Source organism: Furipterus horrens, unplaced genomic scaffold (assembly GCF_987537825.1).
Source record: "Furipterus horrens unplaced genomic scaffold, mFurHor1.1.pri manual_scaffold_3, whole genome shotgun sequence".
Taxonomy (NCBI): domain Eukaryota; kingdom Metazoa; phylum Chordata; class Mammalia; order Chiroptera; family Furipteridae; genus Furipterus; species Furipterus horrens.
The window spans coordinates 26,198,421-26,218,649 of record NW_028327173.1 but is presented as its reverse complement, the minus strand read 5'-3'; the positions used below and the strand labels follow the sequence as shown (position 1 = coordinate 26,218,649).

General features: G+C 40.1%; 1 protein-coding gene across 1 annotated transcript in view; it reads right to left on the bottom strand.

Annotated features, from left to right (window-relative positions):
• Positions 1-20,229, bottom strand: part of MACF1 (microtubule actin crosslinking factor 1) — a 311,616-nt gene that overhangs the window by 15,164 nt on the left and 276,223 nt on the right. Inside the window, exons 71-94 of the mRNA XM_090269163.1 lie at positions 19,990-20,221; positions 19,157-19,383; positions 17,887-18,009; positions 17,689-17,790; positions 17,003-17,104; positions 16,736-16,909; positions 16,489-16,644; positions 16,149-16,346; positions 15,366-15,494; positions 14,439-14,612; positions 12,164-12,319; positions 11,855-12,061; positions 11,600-11,719; positions 11,010-11,179; positions 9,552-9,711; positions 8,563-8,757; positions 8,084-8,212; positions 7,006-7,149; positions 6,393-6,581; positions 5,062-5,182; positions 4,297-4,460; positions 2,573-2,735; positions 1,213-1,367; positions 243-317 (exon numbers count right to left, since the gene is read on the bottom strand). Of these exons, the coding sequence (XP_090125289.1) occupies positions 243-317; positions 1,213-1,367; positions 2,573-2,735; positions 4,297-4,460; positions 5,062-5,182; positions 6,393-6,581; positions 7,006-7,149; positions 8,084-8,212; positions 8,563-8,757; positions 9,552-9,711; positions 11,010-11,179; positions 11,600-11,719; positions 11,855-12,061; positions 12,164-12,319; positions 14,439-14,612; positions 15,366-15,494; positions 16,149-16,346; positions 16,489-16,644; positions 16,736-16,909; positions 17,003-17,104; positions 17,689-17,790; positions 17,887-18,009; positions 19,157-19,383; positions 19,990-20,221 (3,765 nt within the window). The remainder of the gene's footprint in view (positions 1-242; positions 318-1,212; positions 1,368-2,572; positions 2,736-4,296; positions 4,461-5,061; positions 5,183-6,392; positions 6,582-7,005; positions 7,150-8,083; positions 8,213-8,562; positions 8,758-9,551; positions 9,712-11,009; positions 11,180-11,599; positions 11,720-11,854; positions 12,062-12,163; positions 12,320-14,438; positions 14,613-15,365; positions 15,495-16,148; positions 16,347-16,488; positions 16,645-16,735; positions 16,910-17,002; positions 17,105-17,688; positions 17,791-17,886; positions 18,010-19,156; positions 19,384-19,989; positions 20,222-20,229) is intronic.

The window sequence follows — 20,229 nt, the reverse complement described above, 5'->3', positions numbered from 1 at the left end:
AAGCTACTATTAGCCAGATAAGACACGGTTTTTCCGATGGAACTATAAAGGGGACTAAGCTTAGGTCAACAGGACACCTGACATTTGCAATCTATGAAGACACATCTCAGGTCCACTGGCTCTGGTCCTCCAAGCACTGGCAGTGGGAAGGTGGGATCAAGTCTGCCGTGTGTCAGGTTGCTTTCACCTGTAAGGGACATGCAGGAGAAACCACCACAAAGGACTGCCTTCCTCTTCCTTACCCGGTATTTGTTCTCTCCAATCTGCTCCACCTGAAACCTTTTTGCGCATTTGCACTGAGCCACTTGTCTCGTGACCTATTGGTTGTGAACAACAGTAAAAAAAAAAGTGTGAAAGGTAAAGCAGCAACACTTCCTCTTAAAAGAAACAAAGATTTTTACACATAAACAAAGAAGCCATTTATTTTTAAGGCATTTCAGGCTTTGAAACATGCATTTACCTTCTATTCTAAACTAAAACACATTGTTCTTATATATGGGACACTTGAGACATTGGGACAGAAAAGTATCAGAAACTCCCAAGTAACTACGAAAGGCATCTTCCATCCTTCTCCAAGATTCCTTCAGAGACGTCCTAATATGCATGCATCAAAATAAAGTAATAAAGCAAATTATGAACTGATCTGAATTTCAACTGAGGAGCCAGAGATTCCCCAGAAGTTGATCCTGGGGAGCTCTAGGTCACTCCCAAGACTTACCCCACTGCCTGCCTCTCCCTTCCCATGATCAACATATCCTGGGATGTATATGTGCTACTAATCAATTCTCTATTTCAGTGTGATACAGTTCTTAACTAGGCAGAAAAGCTTGGTGGGTACACACCATTTTAAACATTACTTTACATTTTGCCTTTAAGTGCTGTATTTGAAGACCAGTCCCCTGGATCCTGAGGCAGGACGCTTAGAACAAAGAGTCTGTCCTAAGTAACACAGTATCTGTGAACCAAGTAACGTTTTCTGTAAACTTCAGACCACCACACAGATGTGATTTACTTGAGTGAGACGTCATCTAGACTGAGCTACAATGCAATAACCAGAGATCTTCTGGGGTAATGTCATCTAAACAGAACTCCACCCAAATAATCACCTCCAAACAGATTAAGTGCTAGGGCCGGTATGGCAACTGTACTAAATCACACTCACAACAGTAGAAAGCTATGCTCAGAAATGTACTCAAGATACATTTCCCATACCTCATCTTCAATTTTATCAGCATCGGTTGTTGGTCGATAAGCATCCTTATTGGGATGAAGAGCAGCCACGAATTCATAGTAATCAATGTAGCCATCCCCATCTCGGTCAAAAATGTCAGCGACAGCCGTCATCTCTAACTTGGTAGTAGGGAACTCTGGAGAAAGTCAATCACATTTGGAACAATTGCTAAGAGGGCTTACTTGGTCAGAGGTTATATAAATACTACTTGAAAAAAACCCCATTTATGTCTTCATTTTTTTTTTTCCTGAAAAGCAATAGGCACTCAACTTCAGAAAACTTAGAAGACAGGCTACTTACTGTTTACGTTTTTACTTAAACTGCCCTGCCCCCCATGCAATTAAAAAAAAGTACTATTTCAGATATACCAAAGGCATCAACAGAATATTATAACCACCCATGGACATACCACCAACTTAAGAATTTACTTATCCACTCACTATTATTTAGACTATTTCAGAATAGTGACAATTTGGAATTAATAGGATGAAGTTTCTTCTGTTTAGGTAATTGTCTAAGATTCGTAACAAATTGCTTTCCAAAGGAGGTAGCTATTTACAGTAGCAGAGGGAGTTATTAAAATGTAAATCAGATTATATTGTCTCTGGTGGCTGCCCACTGTCCCAATGTTTCTAAAATAAAATCTAATCTCTTCACCATGGCCTATGAGGCCCTGCATTAACTAGCTGCCATCTACCCTTTCAACTTGATCTCCTGCACTCCAGCATGTTAACCTTTTCGTGCCTACAACACACCAAGTTCACTCCTGTCTCAGTACTTTGTACCTGCTGTCCCCCCTGCCTCTTTCTCTTCCCTCAGATCTTGAGTTGGCTGGATCCTCCCCATCATCTAGGTCTCAGCTCAGATAGCACCTCCTCAGACAGGCCCTCCCTGGCTACCTGTGTAAAGTAGCCTAGCTGTGGGATGTGCTTTGTGATCCTGGCAAATCACTTTACTTATGCTTCAATTATTTATTTTACTAAAAATAAATGAGATCATACATTTTGTAAGCTGTTCCACAGATGTGAGAAACCGATGTAATGAAAAACTTATTTTTTCAAACATTTTGCTTAGAATCTTATCACTCACAAAACTTAGCTCCTTAGCTATACCTCAAATGTGTTTTTACTTGCCACAATGCGTCAAACAAGACCTGCTTTTTTATTCCTAGCATGAGGTCCTTTTCTCCATGAAAACGATAGACCAGTTTTAGTAATCAGCCACATTTCGTCCCTAGATTATAGCTGTAACTTCAGACGGACTCTTTAGCCAGATTATCATCTCCTTCAACACAGTAAGGAATCCAGGTGTGACCATGTTTGGAACGATGACTGGACTCACTGGAGGCTAGAATGCCATCGATAAACTCCTGACGTGTTATCTTCCCATCCTGGTCCTTGTCGATGCGCCGGAAGAAATCCATAACCCGTGACTTTTTGTGATTCATCCAACGCATATATTTTTTTCTCCAGACATCAAAGTCAAAGTTGGCAAACTCCTTCAACTAGATAGAAATCAGAAGTATTAACAAGACTGGTATTATGGACTTTAAACCTGCCCAGAACACACCAAAACGTTCAGACACTCAGTAAAGCCATGTAGGCCTTCTGGAGCGGCATCGACAGTGATATGTGTTGCCTCTTTTGTGAAGGCACCATCTGGCTCCTTCACGTAAAGCCATGATTATTGACACGAGCTGTGGCACAATGCAGCAGCAAGAGAAAGTGACTGAACCACTGCCTTAGGAATTCAGTGCAAGGAGAACAAGAATGGGTAGAGCCAGTCTTGCTTTCCCTTTGCTCCTTTTCAAAGATCATTCTCTTAGATGTAAGGGAATGAATTCTATCCTAGAAGAGTAGGGCTTATAAGCACTCCTCACTTACGTGATTTTTGAAAGAAACTATGATCACACAGGGGCCCAGGTCAGGAGGCTCATGCTTCCCACCATTTTCTGAGATGAGATAATTTGAGTTCTGGCTGGAAGCATTAAGAATTGAACTTTGCACAGAAGCATGTTTCTTTGGGATGTCACCAGAGGGGGCAAACTGCCTGTCTGACTTCAACCATGTTAAACATTTGGCTCTGACAGACAACAGCAGGCCCGTGAAGTGGGCACGGTTATGTTTAGCTACTTGGACTATGTTAGTAATATTGACACAGAATGATTTAAACAGTACAGCGGTTTTCCCCTGGTCTTTCAAACTTCAGAGTTGGAAGGAATGGGGAAAAAAGAAAGAGCCAAAAACCAAATATGCTTAAAAGCTCAATTGACCTACTACAGAAACAACAACCCAAAACACAGAACACTCACTTCTGGGCATAGCTGCTTTGAAATGCACAAATAAAAATATAGACGATATTAGACGTTTATTTTAGAAACTAGAAAGCATGGTACTATATTTTTTAGACTGGTGTTGATACTTCAAAACAGATTTGCTCTTCATAACCCAGTGAAGAACAAGGGAATAGCAAAGATCATAAAAAATTACTCTTGCCCTGACTGGTGTGGCTCAATTGGTTGGGCATTGGCCTGCAAAGCGAAAGGTCACCAGTTCAATTCCTGGTCAGGGTACATGCCTGGGTTGCAGGTTTGGTCCCCTGGTTGGGGCGCACATTTGGGGCAACTAATCGATGTTCCTCTCCCTCACTTTCTCCATCCCTTCCTCTCTCTCTAAAAATAAATAAATAAAACTTTAAAAAAATTACTCGTATTTCATAATTGAGTAGCTTATATCTTTACTTAAAGGACTCAATAATTCATTTTTGTGATAAGCAACATCCCTGGAGGTAAGTTTGTGAAGTTACACTCCTAATTCTTGATCATAGCCAGGTGCTGAGGGCCAAGTCAGAGTCTCACAGACCAGTTGGTTGCTTGCTTTCTGGCCTACTCTGTTGTCAGTGATTTACTCACACGTGTTTTTTCTCCTAGGGGGGCTGAAGGACAGAGTAGTGGCTCAAACTGGTCTGTTTCTACTTCTGAAGAAGAAGGTCAAGACACACAGGTCATATTTAGAGGCCCTCAGAAGGGCTGTCTTTAATAAAAGTCGCCTCTCTCCAGGCCTTACCTCCTCCAGTCTATCCAAGGCATCATTAAGCTTCCGCTGACGCTCCAGTGCTAACAGCCACACCTGCTGCCAGCGGGCAGAGAGCTGGTTGATCCGTGGGTTTTTTGCTTCAGACTGCGAAAGGATTGGCATGGGAGGAGGTGTGGGCTGACTTAAGGATTTCCCTAAAAGAAAAAAGACACAAGATTAGAAAAGCTGGTTTTGTCAGTACACAAATAGAAACACTGTCACATGTATGAACTTCGTATATCTTCATAATGCTATCCAACCAGTGACAGAAAAGAAATGTGAAACCTGGCAAGACTTAGCTACGAAAACATTAATTTCAAAACTACTGATTCTCCTCTGAGCTTATACGTACTTGCCTCATATTTTCAATCAATTCTGTCCTTCCTTAGTGAGTGAACTGAGGAAATATCAAACCAACTAAAACAGCAATGGTTCTACAGAAGCTCATTTAGTTTATGATTAAATTAGCCCAAACCAAATGTAAATGGCTAGTACCGATGACCAAAACAATGGGAAGACCACTGCAAAAAAATTTGCTTAACCATTTCGCTTTTTCATACCAAATCAAAAAAAGGGTGTGTGCGTGTGTTTAGTTACTGTAAATCAGTGTGAAAAAAAAATTGAGTTTCAAAAAAGAACTTAGTTCAAATCCAATGGTTTTTGAAAATGAAAGGACATTTTTTGATAGGTATTTGGAAAGCGCTCCTTTTGCACTAGCAGCAACGAAGCACCCTAACACAGTGGCAAGAAACATACTGCTGCCGCTCCGGGATTTATCGATGAAAGGCCCGTGGGGAGGCTCTGTATTTTTCCTTTTGTATGTCTTTGTGACCCGGTCCATGTCAGGCTGTTTGCGAGTCATCTCTTCCATAAACATCTGTTAAACAAACAATAGAAAAAAAAAAAAAAGAGTTGAAAAAGGAGATGAGTTTTCTTGGACTAAAATGAAATCAGCAGACTTCTTACTAACGACGGCCAACTCCATAACAGACCAATAGATAGACAGATGCCTTTGTACACTGTCTTACTCATTTCAAGAAACACCACTGAATAAGGCACTTCACCAGGTGCTAGAAGCCTGTAAGAATAAGACACGGGTTTTCACTTCAAGGAACTCAGAGGTGAATGAGAAGAACCAGGAAGTTAGAGCAATGAGAGCCATCCACAGTGCCAAACGAAGACCTAGGAGAACATCTAGCAGCGAGTGGATGAAGTCTGTCTGTTCTGTAATTTGTGTAGCTTAGACCTGAGGGAAGCCTCTAGGAGTTGACAGTAAGTCCTGGTTTGCAGCATGAAAATGAGAGGGGGGCCCTGGCTGGGTAGTTCAGTTGGCTGCAGTGTCATTTATACACCAAAAGGTTGCGGGTTTACTTCCCAGTCTGGGTGCATATGGGAGGCAACCAACTGATGTTTCTCTCACACACAGATGTTCCTCTTGCTTTCTCTCTCTCTCTCTCTCTCAAATCAAAACATATCCTCAGATGAAGATTAAAAAAAAAGAAAATGGAAGGGAGCTGGGTGAAATAAGCAAAGGGATTAAAACCAAAACCAAAACCAAACTTAGACACAGACAACAGTATGGTGATTACCAAAGGGAACAGGGCTGTGAGGGCAGGTAGAAGAGGGTAAAGGAGGTAATAGGTGGTGATAGGAGACTTGATTTTGGGTGACACACAATACAATACACAGATGATATAGTATAGAACTGTACACTTGAAACCTATTTTATTAACCAATGTCACCACAATAAATTCAATTAAAAAGAAAGAAAATTAAAATGGAGACTTCAGTCTTACAACCACAGGAAATGAACTGTGCCAACAACTTGAATAAGCCTGAATAAGAACTGCTACTCTGGCTGACCAACTTAATTTCAGACCAGTAAGACCCCAAGAAGAAGACCCAGCAAACTAATGCCCAGACTCCTGGCACCACAGAAACTGTGAGATAAATGTGTGCTGTTTTAAGCTGCTAAGTCTGTAGAAATACATGAACCAGTGATTTTAATACGATACACCAGGGAAAGGAAATGGGCTCCACGAGCAACTCAGGAAATACCAGTGACCACATGACACAATTAAAAATACCTGATGCTCGGCGATAAGGGCTTTAACTCGGTCAATGTTCTGAGGGATTGGCTCCTGATCCCGCTGAATGAGGGTGGTCTCAGCCCACTGGATCCATGCCAGAAGTTCTTCCAAGAGCTCAGCATTGGCCACCAGTTCTGACAGGGCTGTTTCAAGACGCTGCTGGTGCTGCTTAGCCCATGTCAGGACCTGGGGGAGAGAAATCATGGCCTCTTTCAGTCAAGCAAATCCCTTTGTTTTCAAAGTCCTTTTTTATTTAGGGCAAAGACCACCCAAGCAGTTAATGAGACTTAGCTCTTACTCCAGTGACAGAGCTGGGTTAAGAGCAGGAATGAGAAATCAGTTCTTCTGAAAGCAAATCTAGTATGTCCACTTCTGAGGGAGGAGGAGGAAGGCATGTGTCTATCGGCTAACACAGCGCTACCCCAGCACTAGTCTGCCAGACCTCAGCACACTGCCAAGAAAGCAGTCATTACTAAAATGCTAACTTAATCTTGCGGCAATATTTCCAGGGAGTGAAAAATTTCTTAGGTGGGGGAGCTCAGTTGTATTTTTTTGCTGTAAACTCACTTTATCAGGAATGCGTAGTCTTCCCCTAAAGCCAGGGGCCTACCTCCTCAAAGCGAGCGCGGATGATGGTGATCCAGTGTTTGATGGTAGTGATGCAATCTGGATGGCAGACAGCCAAGATGACTTCTCCCATAGTCACTGCTGCGTTCACATCCACTCGCTTTTCTTCCACTTTCTTCATGAATTCCTAAACAAAAAAGATTGGGAAACAAAAATTAAAAAATAAAAATAAAACAAACTATGCTAACATCACTGTTAGTTTACACTGTGAGGGGGAAAAACGCCAGTGTAGTTTTTCCTCCATGTGTTCATTGGCACAGACCTCTAAATGCCTCCACTGGTCTATCAGGAGTCTCTGCTATTTTCTTTCCAGTTTTAAAAGACATGAAAAGGTGAGGGGTTTACACAAGAATGACTTTTCTCTGCTATAGATGACAAGGACTAGGGACACAGAGATATGCTCCTTTTCCCAAACTGGGCATGCCTGTTTTCCTATTCGGAATTAGTTCCTCTCTTTTTAAAAAATCCTGTTTTTATTCGCTTCCATGTGTATAAACAGTATTGTCTTAAAACAAATAACAGTGATAAAACACTACTATTAAAAAAAAAAAACACACCCTAAAACAGAACACAATGACAAAACCAAGATTAAAATCTCCCAGCAGGTAACTCAAAAATTAAAATAGGAAACATTTCCTGTCTCATTAGACAGTCACACTAAGGCCCCAGATACTACATGTTCTATAGCTCGGTTACGAGGTTCTGGGGGAGCCGACCAGGGCCTGCAGCCAGTGACAGTGAGGAAAGTGTAACAAAGGCTAGGGAGAGTGAGAAGTAAAGAAGCTGGACTAGTCCATGTTTTTCTTTATATAACACCATGATGCCTGACTTGTTCAGAACCAACACATATGTTTGTAAAAAAAAAAAAAAAAAAAAAAAAGGAATGAGCGATCTTTAAAGGTGTCGCAAAAATCACCAGTCATTTCCGCCATTCCTGTTATTAAGCTGAGCCCCTCCTGGTTCTGCTCTGATGTTTATAAGCCAAAGCTATTTTCCTTTAGTGGTGCGGCAGCCCTCACGTGGTGGTTGGCACGGGTCACTGTACCCTGGGGCTGGATTACCTTATGGGTGTCAATGAGAGACTGCAGGGACTCTGTGTCATCAGGAAGTGCCCCACGAAAGCGAAGTGTTTGCTCTGCTTCAGAAAGCCACTCCAACAGCATGTGGACTGTGTCCCGAAACTCTTCTGCCTGAAATAACAAAGCACAAAAGATTGAAAATCTCTCTGCAGCCAAGGTCCTGGACACAGGGGAGTGCCAAGGAAAGGGACTAGGCCTGAACTCCTTAGTGCATCACAGGGATTTGATGGCCCTATCAAAGTCCCACAAAGGTCACCTTTCATTTGTAGTCTTTGAAAGTCAACTGAATTCATCATTTCTTTAATACAAATAAATCAGTATTAAAATCCTGTAGAACATTTAGATTTCAATGCTTGACATTATATTTACTTTGAGATTGGCTGTAACTGATCCTGGTAAAGAAACTAGAATAAATCTGCTTGGACCCACACCCTGGGGTTGTCCCAGCAAACTTCTCTGACCTGTTTCAAGGCCTGCTCAAGTCGGCTTTGCTTGGAGACGGAGAGTTTACACACAGTGTCCCAGCGAGTGCTCAGTTCTTGGAGCTGCCCTTTAACCCACGTGGTGTCATCGCGACTATTCTCAATCAGTTCTCGCCCTGACCGCTTCAGTACCTGAACAGTTCCTGTTCGCTTTCCCAGTTCCTTCTGGAAAACCTAGAAAAGGAAACAGAAAAATTAGTTTGAGGAATGTTTTGAGTACAAGAAGCAAAACCACAGAGAAAGTCATCATTTAGTTCAATGTTCCTTAGTAGGTTCTAGTCATGTGTCTTTTTGCACAGAGGGAGACAGGATGATGCATAAGAAAACCACCAGAAATGATGGATCTTAAATATGAGCAGTATGACTTTGGATAAGTTGCTTAGCCGAAGTCTGTTTCCTAATCTGTAAAATGGGAGTAATGTTATACTAACATTTTCAGAATTGTGGGAGTTAAATAAGGACACATGTCATGCATATAATAATTTCAGGGTAAAATGCTTTGTGTTGAAGCACAAAGACATTATGCAGCTCAACATGATAGGTGCAGGTTATACTAAGTATTGGAGCATGTAGTGCTGGGCTTGTTAGGTTCAGAAGTAGTCAAAAAGACACTCATTTTCATATAAGGAGTCAGTGTAAATAGATGTCTAAGGGCCTACTGAATTTAACTTTGTTTTGTGACTCAACTAAGAGATACAAATAGGAAGGGGGCATGGGAACCTCAAAGTGAAGCCTGCACATTGCCAAATCTGAATCTAATCAATTTTGGTAAATTCTTTGTGACTGATGCAGAATCCTAGCCACAGTTTGTTTAAACTTGCAGAGCAAGGAGCTGCCCCGCTGACAAGCAGAGATCCAGGCTATTTCAGACTTCTTCTCTCCCCTAGAAGTTAGCATGAGCAGAAGGCACACAGAGGTGGAGGCCACAATGGCTTTGCCCTCCATGCAGCCCAGAGCCCACCCCTCACCTTGTGGGCATCCATGAGGTTCATGACAAGGTCGAGGTCCCCGTGCACGGGCTGGTCCTCGGCCAACTGTGGCTCTACCTTGTACAACCAGTCGACCAAGGCCTGCAAAGCGTCCATGAACTGGCCCGAAAACAGCAGGGCCTCCTCCAACTTGTGCTGCCTGAGAAAAGTATACAAACCTCGCTGTTTTTAGGTATTATTATTTATAAATGGCCCACAATTCTGACTGCTGAAAGGAAATACTGCTTGAACTCTATATAGAGAGGGACCTACAAGTTGGAATGGTAGAAGTGCAGTAAAAAGTGACTAGGAGACATGCCTAGACATTTAAATCAAACCACTCTTTAAAATGAATTGATAATAGTATAGGAGACAGGTATAGAGGCCCTTCTGGCATCTTAGGAGTCAAAGGGAGTGTGTGGGCACACCCTAAGAACCAAGGCCTGTCTCTGTTCACTTTACACCACTCCAGTACAGGACGATGGTTTTGGCAATGGCCTAGAGTCAGAGTTCAACTCAGCTCCATACCAGCCGGGAGACACTGGATTGTCTATTCACCTCTAGGAACCTCAGTCATCTCACCAAAATATTTGGAGTATAATTATATGAGATATTGTAACACTGAGTATGGCATAGTGGGTACAAGTGGGTGAAAGTACAACTTTTAGAACCAAACAAAATAGTTTTAAATCCCAGCTCTGCTGCTTAGTGGCTGAGTGACCATACGGGAGTTTGGTGGTTTCCTCATCTGTAAGACAGGAATAACTGTACCCACCTCAGTGGTTATGAGAACTGCATGATTAGTAGGCACTGTTATGCACACACTCAGTGGTAGCTATTCAGTACAGGTCAGATATCATGGTGGTTAAATGAGGTAATACACGTAAAGGCTTTGCATAATGTCCAACACATGGCGAGAGCCCTCAGCGAGAGAGCTAGTGGTACTACAAGTTGGTAATTTACAAATAGTCGTACCTTGGTACTCACTGGCTTCGTAGCTCATCAAACCCTGTACTATTCATCACATTTTGATGGAAAAAAAAAGTTTCAGCACTTGGCACTTGTTTGGGACTAATCACACTTGCTAAAACCTGTATGAGTAACAACGCTGCCCCACAAGAGGAAATGTTTCATTGTTTGGTACTCATCGGTTTCGGCACTTGTCATGAGTTCCGTTATAAGTTAATGAGTACTGAGGTACCACGGTATTTAGTTACTGATCTATTACTGTGGGCTTTTCTAATTCTAATACAGTGCAGTTCAAGTTTAAAATGAGAGAATTTTAATACATTTCACTCAAAATTTCTGTAACTCAACGAATCAACTGGAGATACCAAAATGGTATAAAACCATAAATAAAGCATAAGCTTTATTACCATTTTATGGAATCCAGTAACAGTCTCTTAGGTAGCTTTGGGATAACATATAGGCCCATTAAGAGGGGATATTCATGCTCACCTCTCCACAGACTTGCCACACACAGTATCCCATTTGTCTCTGACTTCTCCCAGTAAGTTGTCAAGTTTCTGAGTGTCATCAGAAAGCAAAGTCTTTTCTTTCAGGGCTCTGCCAGTTCTAATTGTGGTATCATACACAGGCTGTTTGCCACCAAGAGTTTTCTGAAACTCCTGTTTCCAAAAAGAAAAAAAACAAAACAAAACCCTGCTGTGAGATAACACCTTGCTTTGGAACAAAGAAAAATTTTTGTGTTTCCAGATTGGTAATTAGAGACAATATAGCTTGATTGTGACTATTTCTTGAACTAAACCTAGTAAGAGCTTACCCTTAAGATCCTTAAGAAAGTTGTTATTGTCATATTCAGCAGTGTATATTTCTAAAAGCCTAGAATTTCCAAAAACCTAAAGTTTTAACTGGTTTACTCCCATAATCACTTTGTTTGAACTGTTATTTAAGTGAACAATTGTCAGGGTTAGACACTGTCTAGACATAAAATGGAATGCTGGCTTCATTCTCTTGACCTTTTTTTACCCAGATACAATCTTCAGTGGATACCAAGCTTAGGACCTAAGAGCAACAAACTGCTTTACCTTATGCTTAGAGAGCTGAAGTTTAATTTTGTCTGGGTCATTGGATATCTCCAGCTCTGAATCCAGGTGACTCTCTGCATCTTCTAGCCAGTCAATCAGTTTTTTCCATGCTTCATGGAACTACAGTTACATAAGAGATGTTATAACAGGAAAGAATAGGCAAACTATACAACACTTTATGTGAACCAACCCGGAGACTCAACACTTGCTGCCCAAGGCGGTCCAGTAAATTAGTATCTTTCTTCTGTAACTTACTTGTTTTGCCCGCTTCCTGGCATCATCTAGTGATCGCCCCCTTTCGACAGATCGCTGGACAACCTTCTCCCATCGAGACTGGACACTAACCAACAAATTCTTGATCAGAACAACATCCTGTTTTTGACTAAGAAATTTTAACTGATTCCCAGTTTGATCCAGCTCAATGATCTGGTCTCGATGAGCATTTACTTCATTAGCAAAAACCTGGGGGAAAAATATTCTTGTGTTTAAACTGAAGGTAAGACAACAGAGCATCTGTTTCAACCGGTCCTTTCAAAGGGAAGGCAACATGAGTGTCATAGTTACCTTGTGCTCCTCTATCTGGGAAAGGACAGTGTTTAGAATCAGGCTGGGAGGAGAAGCGATGTTCAAATTCTGCTCTGCTAGTGTGAGCCAGTTGATAAATTCTTGCAAGGAATTTTGGAATTCTGTTGCCAGGTTGAGGGCCTCTTCCAGCTTTGACTGAATTTTAATTAAAACACAGAAACACAAAAAGAAAAAGTGCCAAATTCAAGAGCTACAGCTTCAAGGACAAAGGCATGAATTGTATACCAATGAAATGATCTCTAAAAAGAAAGCCTCATTTAACCAACCTTCAAACATGCCTAGTTTGCAAAGAAGGGGACATTTTAACATTAGTGTCTGAAACAACTGTATATGAAAAGGGAAGAGCACACTTTGAGGATGAGCTGTCTTCTCTGCTATTCTCCCTTCCTGGGACACTGAAGGACAGGAATAAAACTAGTAACAATGTAAGTGAACAGCTTAGTGGTGACAGCTGCAGATGTGCAACCTGCTTTGGGAAAGTTTCATTTTCCCTTAATCTATTTTTTGTGGCATAAAAACAAACAATGAAAAGCACTTTACTATAAAGGTGGTACTCACTGAAGTGCCTCTGTTGAAATATTTTCAGAAAATATGGCACCTAAAAATGTCTGAAGTCTGAAAGTTATTCTTATGCTATAAGCAGAAAAGGTAGTAAAAGCATAATATTCTAAGCAAAAACCTGACAACCGTAGATGGAAAATTTTAGATGCTTTCTATCTAAGTCAGGTGACAAAAACAATGGTTCAGTGAGGGCAAGTGTGACTGTCCATGAGTACACCCCAACTGCACAGTCCACAAGGTCCACCTGCAGAGACCGCTAGCTCCAACATCTGGGTGTTGGCCTCTGCCCTTGGCCTATTTATCAGGCAGGCAAAGGAGAGTAATAACACACTGTTAAAAATGAATATGTCCAAAACATTCACAGAATATTTAGGTTACTTTTATAACCTAAAAAACACTATAATGCATGCTATAAAAATGTACAAGCACTATCTAAAGTAGAAAAATAAAATCTATCGTAAGAAATACTTAGAAATTAATATATTGCCAAGTTCCTAGATGGCAGGAAGTCTCCCACATTGTTTTATTGATATAGTCTTTAATATAGCACTACACACACTTAATAAATGATTTTAGTAATCCTGAAACATAATGTTCTTGCAAAACCAGAAATAAATATTCTTGACAACCAGCCTTTGCTTGATCAGTTCCATTGATGACAGGTTAAATACTTCTTGAAGCCACCTATTCCACTGCCAGGAAAACCCTCTAGAAACTTCTTGGTTATGAGGAAGAATCTGCCTCAGTAACTTAAATTAAAATTAGTTCTGCATTTTGCAGGAATTATAGGCAATAGTCTGTCCAAAAATTAGAACACAGCCATACACTTAGGTCTTCTGGCCTTTCTTTGTATAACAAAATTACCAGACCCCACATTAGAAGAATTCTAGAAAATGCTTCTTTAAAATGTCCAATTATGTGTAAATATTTATTTTATGTCCTCTGCCTATTAAATTTGATAGGCTCCGTGCCTTTATAATTTTCATGATATACCTAGCACAGTGCTTGCACATACATGCTTAACTATCTGTTGAATGGATGTAGCCAACAGGTTTAAACACACATTTTATTTGATCTGCCCAGCACAGAAACTCTGTGCAGAGAGGTACTCTGAAACTCAGTACTCATAAAAACCAGTGTTTTGGGGCCTTGATCCCTATTCACTTTTCTTTCGAAGAGAATTTGATTTTTGAGGAAGAGTGGGAAGGGGCCATATAATTTACTTCTCTCTTGGTTTTTAGTACAATTTTTTGCATTTTGTATTTACACCAGAATCCCATGTGGCGTCAGTTGTCATACTCACTACATGCTCAGCCCCAACCTTCCTAATCCCAAGTCACCAACTCCAACATAACCTTGTTTTTAAGTAGGAACATAAATCTGATTAATAATGGATATAGGGTCTACCAAGAGCAGTAACAGGCAGTAATGCCTTAACTGGTAGATGCAGAAGAAGAATGAATAATAAAAGCATATACTGGCAGAAACTAGTAGCATCAATGCAACTTAACGTGGGTGGAAAACAGAAATTTAATGGCAGAAAAGATAATTAGTATAAAGGCAATTCTGAGGATATCAGTTCTGCATCTTCTCCATAGAAACAGGTGGTAATTACACACCATCCCCACGCACACTCCTCAGATCCCACAAGCACACCATGTACATAATCACACCCTGCACTGTGTGGCAGTACCTTTCTTTCCTCCATCTTACTGCTGACCACACGCCACTTCTGTTCCAGGAGTGCCAAGCTCTGTTCCGTCTTTGAGCCTGACCCAGAATCATCACGGCTCAGAAGCATGAGCCTGCCCTTGTCAAGTAGCTGATTATAAGTCTCTTCCTTGGCTTTGAGTTGGGAATAGAGTTCCTATAAGAAAGGCAGGAAAAATATTAATAATGCCAATTTTGTGAAAGACACCCCCACACAGATTTACATGCACAGTCCAGGGAAGTCTCACCTTGATTAAAACCCTTTCTTTTGGGTTCAGTTCAACTGCTGAGCAACTACGGGACTGAAACATTCTTGCTTTAATACTGAAGTAATTTTGTCACCAAGTAAACAGAATTAAGTTTTAAGGGTCAGAGATTTATAGGAGGAACAGATGAGCACCCCATTTGTTGGAACACAGCCAACTACTGTGGTAAGAACAGCCCTGTAAGCAACCTAAAATAGACTCCAATAATTTATTTCCTTTTCTTGAATAATTTGCCTAGAAATGGTGCCTTTAGTTCTCAGCCTCTTTCTTGAAATACTACTAGTTATCTACTGGGTTTCTCTAAATCCCACTGAAGTAGTTTTTTTCTTAAATATAAGCATGTCTGTGTTGTGTTTATCTTGATGCTCTCACCTTCAAGTCAGTATTTTTGTGTCCACTGAACTGACCAGTTCGAAACTAGCCAGCTCACCAGCGTATCCCTAAGCTGAGTCCCCCATCGCCGCTGCTGCCTGAGGTAGAGCAGTAAAAGCCCATATATGTATGCAGCACTCTGCAAAGCTGCAACATGCTGTCTGTAGAAAGGTACTACTTTGTAGGCTCCCAGATGCATATCTTTCTATGAATTCAGAAAGGAGCTACTGAACATGGGATGCTTATGCTCAATTTCAGGAAAGCTCTATTACCAGATGTGTGTCAAGCTGTTCCCTAGCAGTTTCAGGAAGTCCTCCTGTGGGCTTAGAGGCAGAAAGCTGGGTCTCCATTCTAGTTAGTTCCAAGAGGAAGTCTTCAATTTCACTGTGGAAACCCTGGGCCTTTTGAAAAAAGACACATTAATAATTTCAGCAGTCAATTCTAGCTTAAAAGGTAAACTTTTTAAATAACCATATGAGGAATCTATTTCGAGGGAGGAATTCTGGGCTGTTCTCTGGCAGAGCTGTTCTGTTGCTGGATTGGTATGGGGCCAATTTACTTATTTATTTTAGAATCTAGCAGAATCCTTCAGACCTCACTGTAACATACAGTTGTGAGCACATGAGTTTATTCTTTTATTATTACTTATTAATCATTGTATTTCCATATGAACAATCATAAACCTACTTTTGCCCACCCAAGTATTATAAATGTCTCATATAACTACTGAATTAACTAAGGTACTGTTGAGTATGAATATGGAGGGACCTTATTTGATCTAAGAAATAACTGAATCTGTGAAGAGGTTTGTTATAGCAAAGATCTACTAACTTTGAATAGTAAATAAAGAGATTGGGCTACAAACTAATCCAAAAAAAGAACCATCGCATCGAAACTATTCTTTCCAGAAAAATTTCAGCACAGAAATAACCTTTCTCCCAAGACACGAGGGCTCTACCCTAAATTGCTTTCCTTTCCTTGACTTAAGATGTGCTTCCTTCTAAATGTTATGTGCCCAGCTCCACCTGTCTAACTCAGATGGACAATGCACATACTTGCTGCAGTGTTGACTGAAGTTGTTGCTCCCTCTCTTCCGTTTTCTGCAACACTGACTCCCAGCATTGGTTCATAGTTTCCAAACGACTCCTTAAGCTGCTGGCATCATCTCCAGCACTAGATTCAAGAAGTTCATTGCCAGCTTTGTTGACTGTTTCCACTGTGGCTTGGTGGGCCAAAACATCATTTTTTAGAACCTAAACAATGTTAAACAACAATTTATATCTACAGATAGCATCAAATCTGGTTCTCTAAGGTTCATATAACATTGAAAGGCTTCTGGTAGCAATATTTAGTCTGAAACCAATAGACTTAGAGATGAAAACTAAAAATACTTACATGGTGCTTTGCGAGCTCAATTTCAATGACTTTTGGATCTCCACTTATTGGTCTCTGAGCATCTAACAATTCTTCAGTGTGAATCAGCCAACTCATTAGTTCTTCTAAGGCATGTTGGAATTGGCCAAGGGCCAAGAGAGCACCTTCTAGCTTATGCTACTCAGGAAACGATATAAAGGGAACTATTGTTAGGAAAAAAGAAAACAGTAGATACAAGTCCCTTTATGTACTTTGCCATTTGTCTTACCTGTCTGTGGGCAATTTTTTCACCCAGGTTCTCCCAGAGGTGTTTGAGTTCTGTCAATGGTTCTCGTATAATGTCTCTGTCCGTTTCATCTGTAGCTTTCTTCAACATCAGATCACCCTGGTGATTAAGCTTCTCCATCTCAATTTGCTGTTGGTAAACTTCCACTTTGAACTCCTATCAAAGACGTATTTAATGTTAACATTAAATCAAGTCTTTAAAAACTAAAAAGAAGCAATCCTTCTTTAAAAGCCATTGCCAGATACAAACCTTCATTTCATTTAACTGATCTTTAACAGTGTTGAGGTCAGTGCCAACAGGTGGCATGGTGCAGAGTTTAATCACAGTGTTATCTAGCCAGTCAAACATAGCCTAAAATAAAAATACAAATAAGCAGTCAAAAAACAAAAACATAAGGAGTTGGGAGAGACAAATCAAAGTGCCAAGTACCGTTTGTGCTTTTAGACAGGGGGAGGCAGAGGTTAAGGAATAATGACCTCTATTCCAATAATATGGGGATTTAAGAACAAAGCAAACATTATTGGGATAGTGTCCAAAATAAACTGATCTGAAAGTTACTATTTTTCATAGCTGGTTAGCAAGTTCATGATGTGCTGAAGCTACTGGGCCAAGTTGTGCTTTAAGATAACCTGGGTGTGGAACCTCTACCAAGTAATGCCTTTCACAGTAAGGCCAGCTTCACTATATGTACAGTCATCATGAGAATAAATATGGCGAACACACGATGATGAAAAACATCAAGAAGAGTAGAAATTCAGGTGTCAGCACTTTTCACATTAGAAGTGGGAAACTTTGGCTGGAAATACAGAAAGAGATTATTGTCCTAGGTTTGATAATGTTGCGGTCCTGTAAAGCTGATTACTCTTAAGGTTGGATTCTGAATACGAATGACAATGCAGACCCTGTATGGCCATGGTGGTCATGTCATGGCTTACCTGAAGAGTGTCCTGATACTGCACAGCGGCTTGCATTGCTTCCTCAAGTTTTTCTAGTCTCTCTTTCCATGTTTTGTTTAAGTTCTCCCAGGCATTATTCATCTGCAGGAAAACAGTCAATCGTATTCTTTAATTAATAACACTGTTCAGTCCAAGTCCACTAATGTTTTGTCTAACTCCTTATCCATTTCTCTATACCTCATCAATGCTCTTCTTCACTTCGGGCTTCTCAGTTTCTCCACAGGCAAAAATCAAATCTGCTCCAAGGATTCGAATAAACTCCAATTCCTCATGCAGGCTATCTGTCTCTTCCTTAATAGTCTACATGTAAACGAACAGAATATAAGCCAAAACAGAAGTAGAACGTCCCAAACTTTGCAAATGCAATTATAGCTCCATCAATAGCAGATGCTGAACAGACCCTATCAATTTCACAAAAACCTTCCAATGTTGTAATATTTCACATAGCTAAATAGTGAAGCTTCAGACTCTGGTTATTTTTCATATGCATGTGTACAAAAATATATGTATCAAATATATTTATGTATAACTATATATACATATATATACACTATGTAGAATATGTATAAAACAGTTAGAAAGGTACAATGAGCCTCAATAATTTATGAAAGGTTCATCCCTTCTGCCTCCAAAGAGATTATAATCTATAGCCAGAAGTCTATTACAGATAAGTATATCAACAAGGGGAAAATAATACAGGACAAGTCACAAATCTAGGAGCTGAGATACTAGCATAATAGGAACACTAGGCTATATAATCTTGAACAAAGTTCTCTGCTAGATCCTGAAAAGGACAGAGGTGGGGAAAGAGAATGGGTAAAATAAAAGATATAAGAAAGATAATATCAAGACAAGCTTGGCTTACACTAAGTGGGCAAAATGAGGCAAGAAATGCATTGAGTAAAAATAAAAAGTAGGTTCCCCTAGTAGACTAGAAAAAGGTATGTTAATGTAACAATTATCTTTGGATGATGAATCTAAAATTTATTTTCTTTTCTACTTTCTATTTTTCTGCATTAAAGAAACTCACTCCAGAAACAAAATAACGTACACTATAGTGAGGACTAAATACAGAAATGAAAGCAAAACTGAATTTTCTAAGCATATTCTATTAATTTGAGTTATTAAGTTTAAAACTGATAGAAAATTAGTTTTGTGTGACGGAACTGTTCTATATTACAGTTGGTGGAAGTTATATAAATCTTTAAGTGATAAAAGATTTATAAATAAAACTTGTTATAAATAAAACTTGTATTTATAACGAAAGAAATCTGCTATTAATGAGCAGATTTTTTTTTTAAGTGGAAAATATCCTCTTAAAGTTAAAAACAAACACCAACAATTTTTAAGGCACTTAGCCTGGCTAAGCAGTTAACATAACATACTTGGAAAAAGTACTTTTTTAGAGAGCAAACACATAAAGGAAGGGGTTTTGTTTTTTTCTTACCTCAGCAGCTTCAACCTGCTGTTTGATGATGGATGGGTCAATGCCTGGGCTTTCCAAGTCATGGACAATGTCCTGGGTGTCTTTGATGGTGGTAAGGAGAGCTGCCATATCATACCAAAACTTCTCTGCTAGTTCAAGGACATCAAGGAACTTAATTTCTCGCTCTTCAGCCCGAGCTTTGATGTCCTCCCAGAAGAATACCATTTGATCCAATTTGTCCTGGATTTCTGAGGGGGTATGAAGAGATATGAACAGGACTTCTCTTAAGTACTTGAAATCAGCCTCATCAGAGATACGATCTCATTCTCACATTTTCACTGAAAATATATTTTTAGAAGGTCTACGCTATGTATGTATCTTAGCTTTATTATTATTTCAACACACATTTCCCATATAAAGAGATCGCAGAGGTAATCTGGGAATGAGTAACCATCTAATATAAAGGCATTACTCAGATACAAAACCCCTAACTTATAAAGGAATGGAGAAGAAAACTCCATTTCCAGTGTTGTGTTGAACTTGCTGTTTCCCATGGAAAGTGTTATAAAAGGTAGTTATGTTTTATACGCTATTGACACTGCAGTTCGCTCATATTAGGGGTTAAAGCAGCATTTGTTTCCTGGCCTGGGAATCTAACTACCAATTGTAACCTTGTTTCAATAGGGAGATGTGTTCTGAATTCTAAATGACTTCCAAATGACTTTCTGGAATACTCATTACTTGGGGAACGCCTTCACATTCAATCAAGTACATATGGTGGGATGCTAGAAGTAACCACAGCCTAGAATTTTTTCTATTGGTTCTCTTTAAAAATAATTAGATTCATCAAGCACCTTTTGCAGCCAAGTCCTTGTCAGCTCCCTGAGATCTCCCAATGAGCTCTTCTCCACGACGCTTCAGGGCCTCAAAGGAAGGCTGAAGTTTTTCTAGCTCCACAGTGGCACTCTTATTGTCACTGATGCACTCTCTGATCTTGTCGACTTCAGCAGGGATCAGTGGTGGCATACGCAGGCGAGAGGAAAGATTCTCCAGAGTCTCCAACATGGGTTCGATTTTATCATGGAACTAAATAA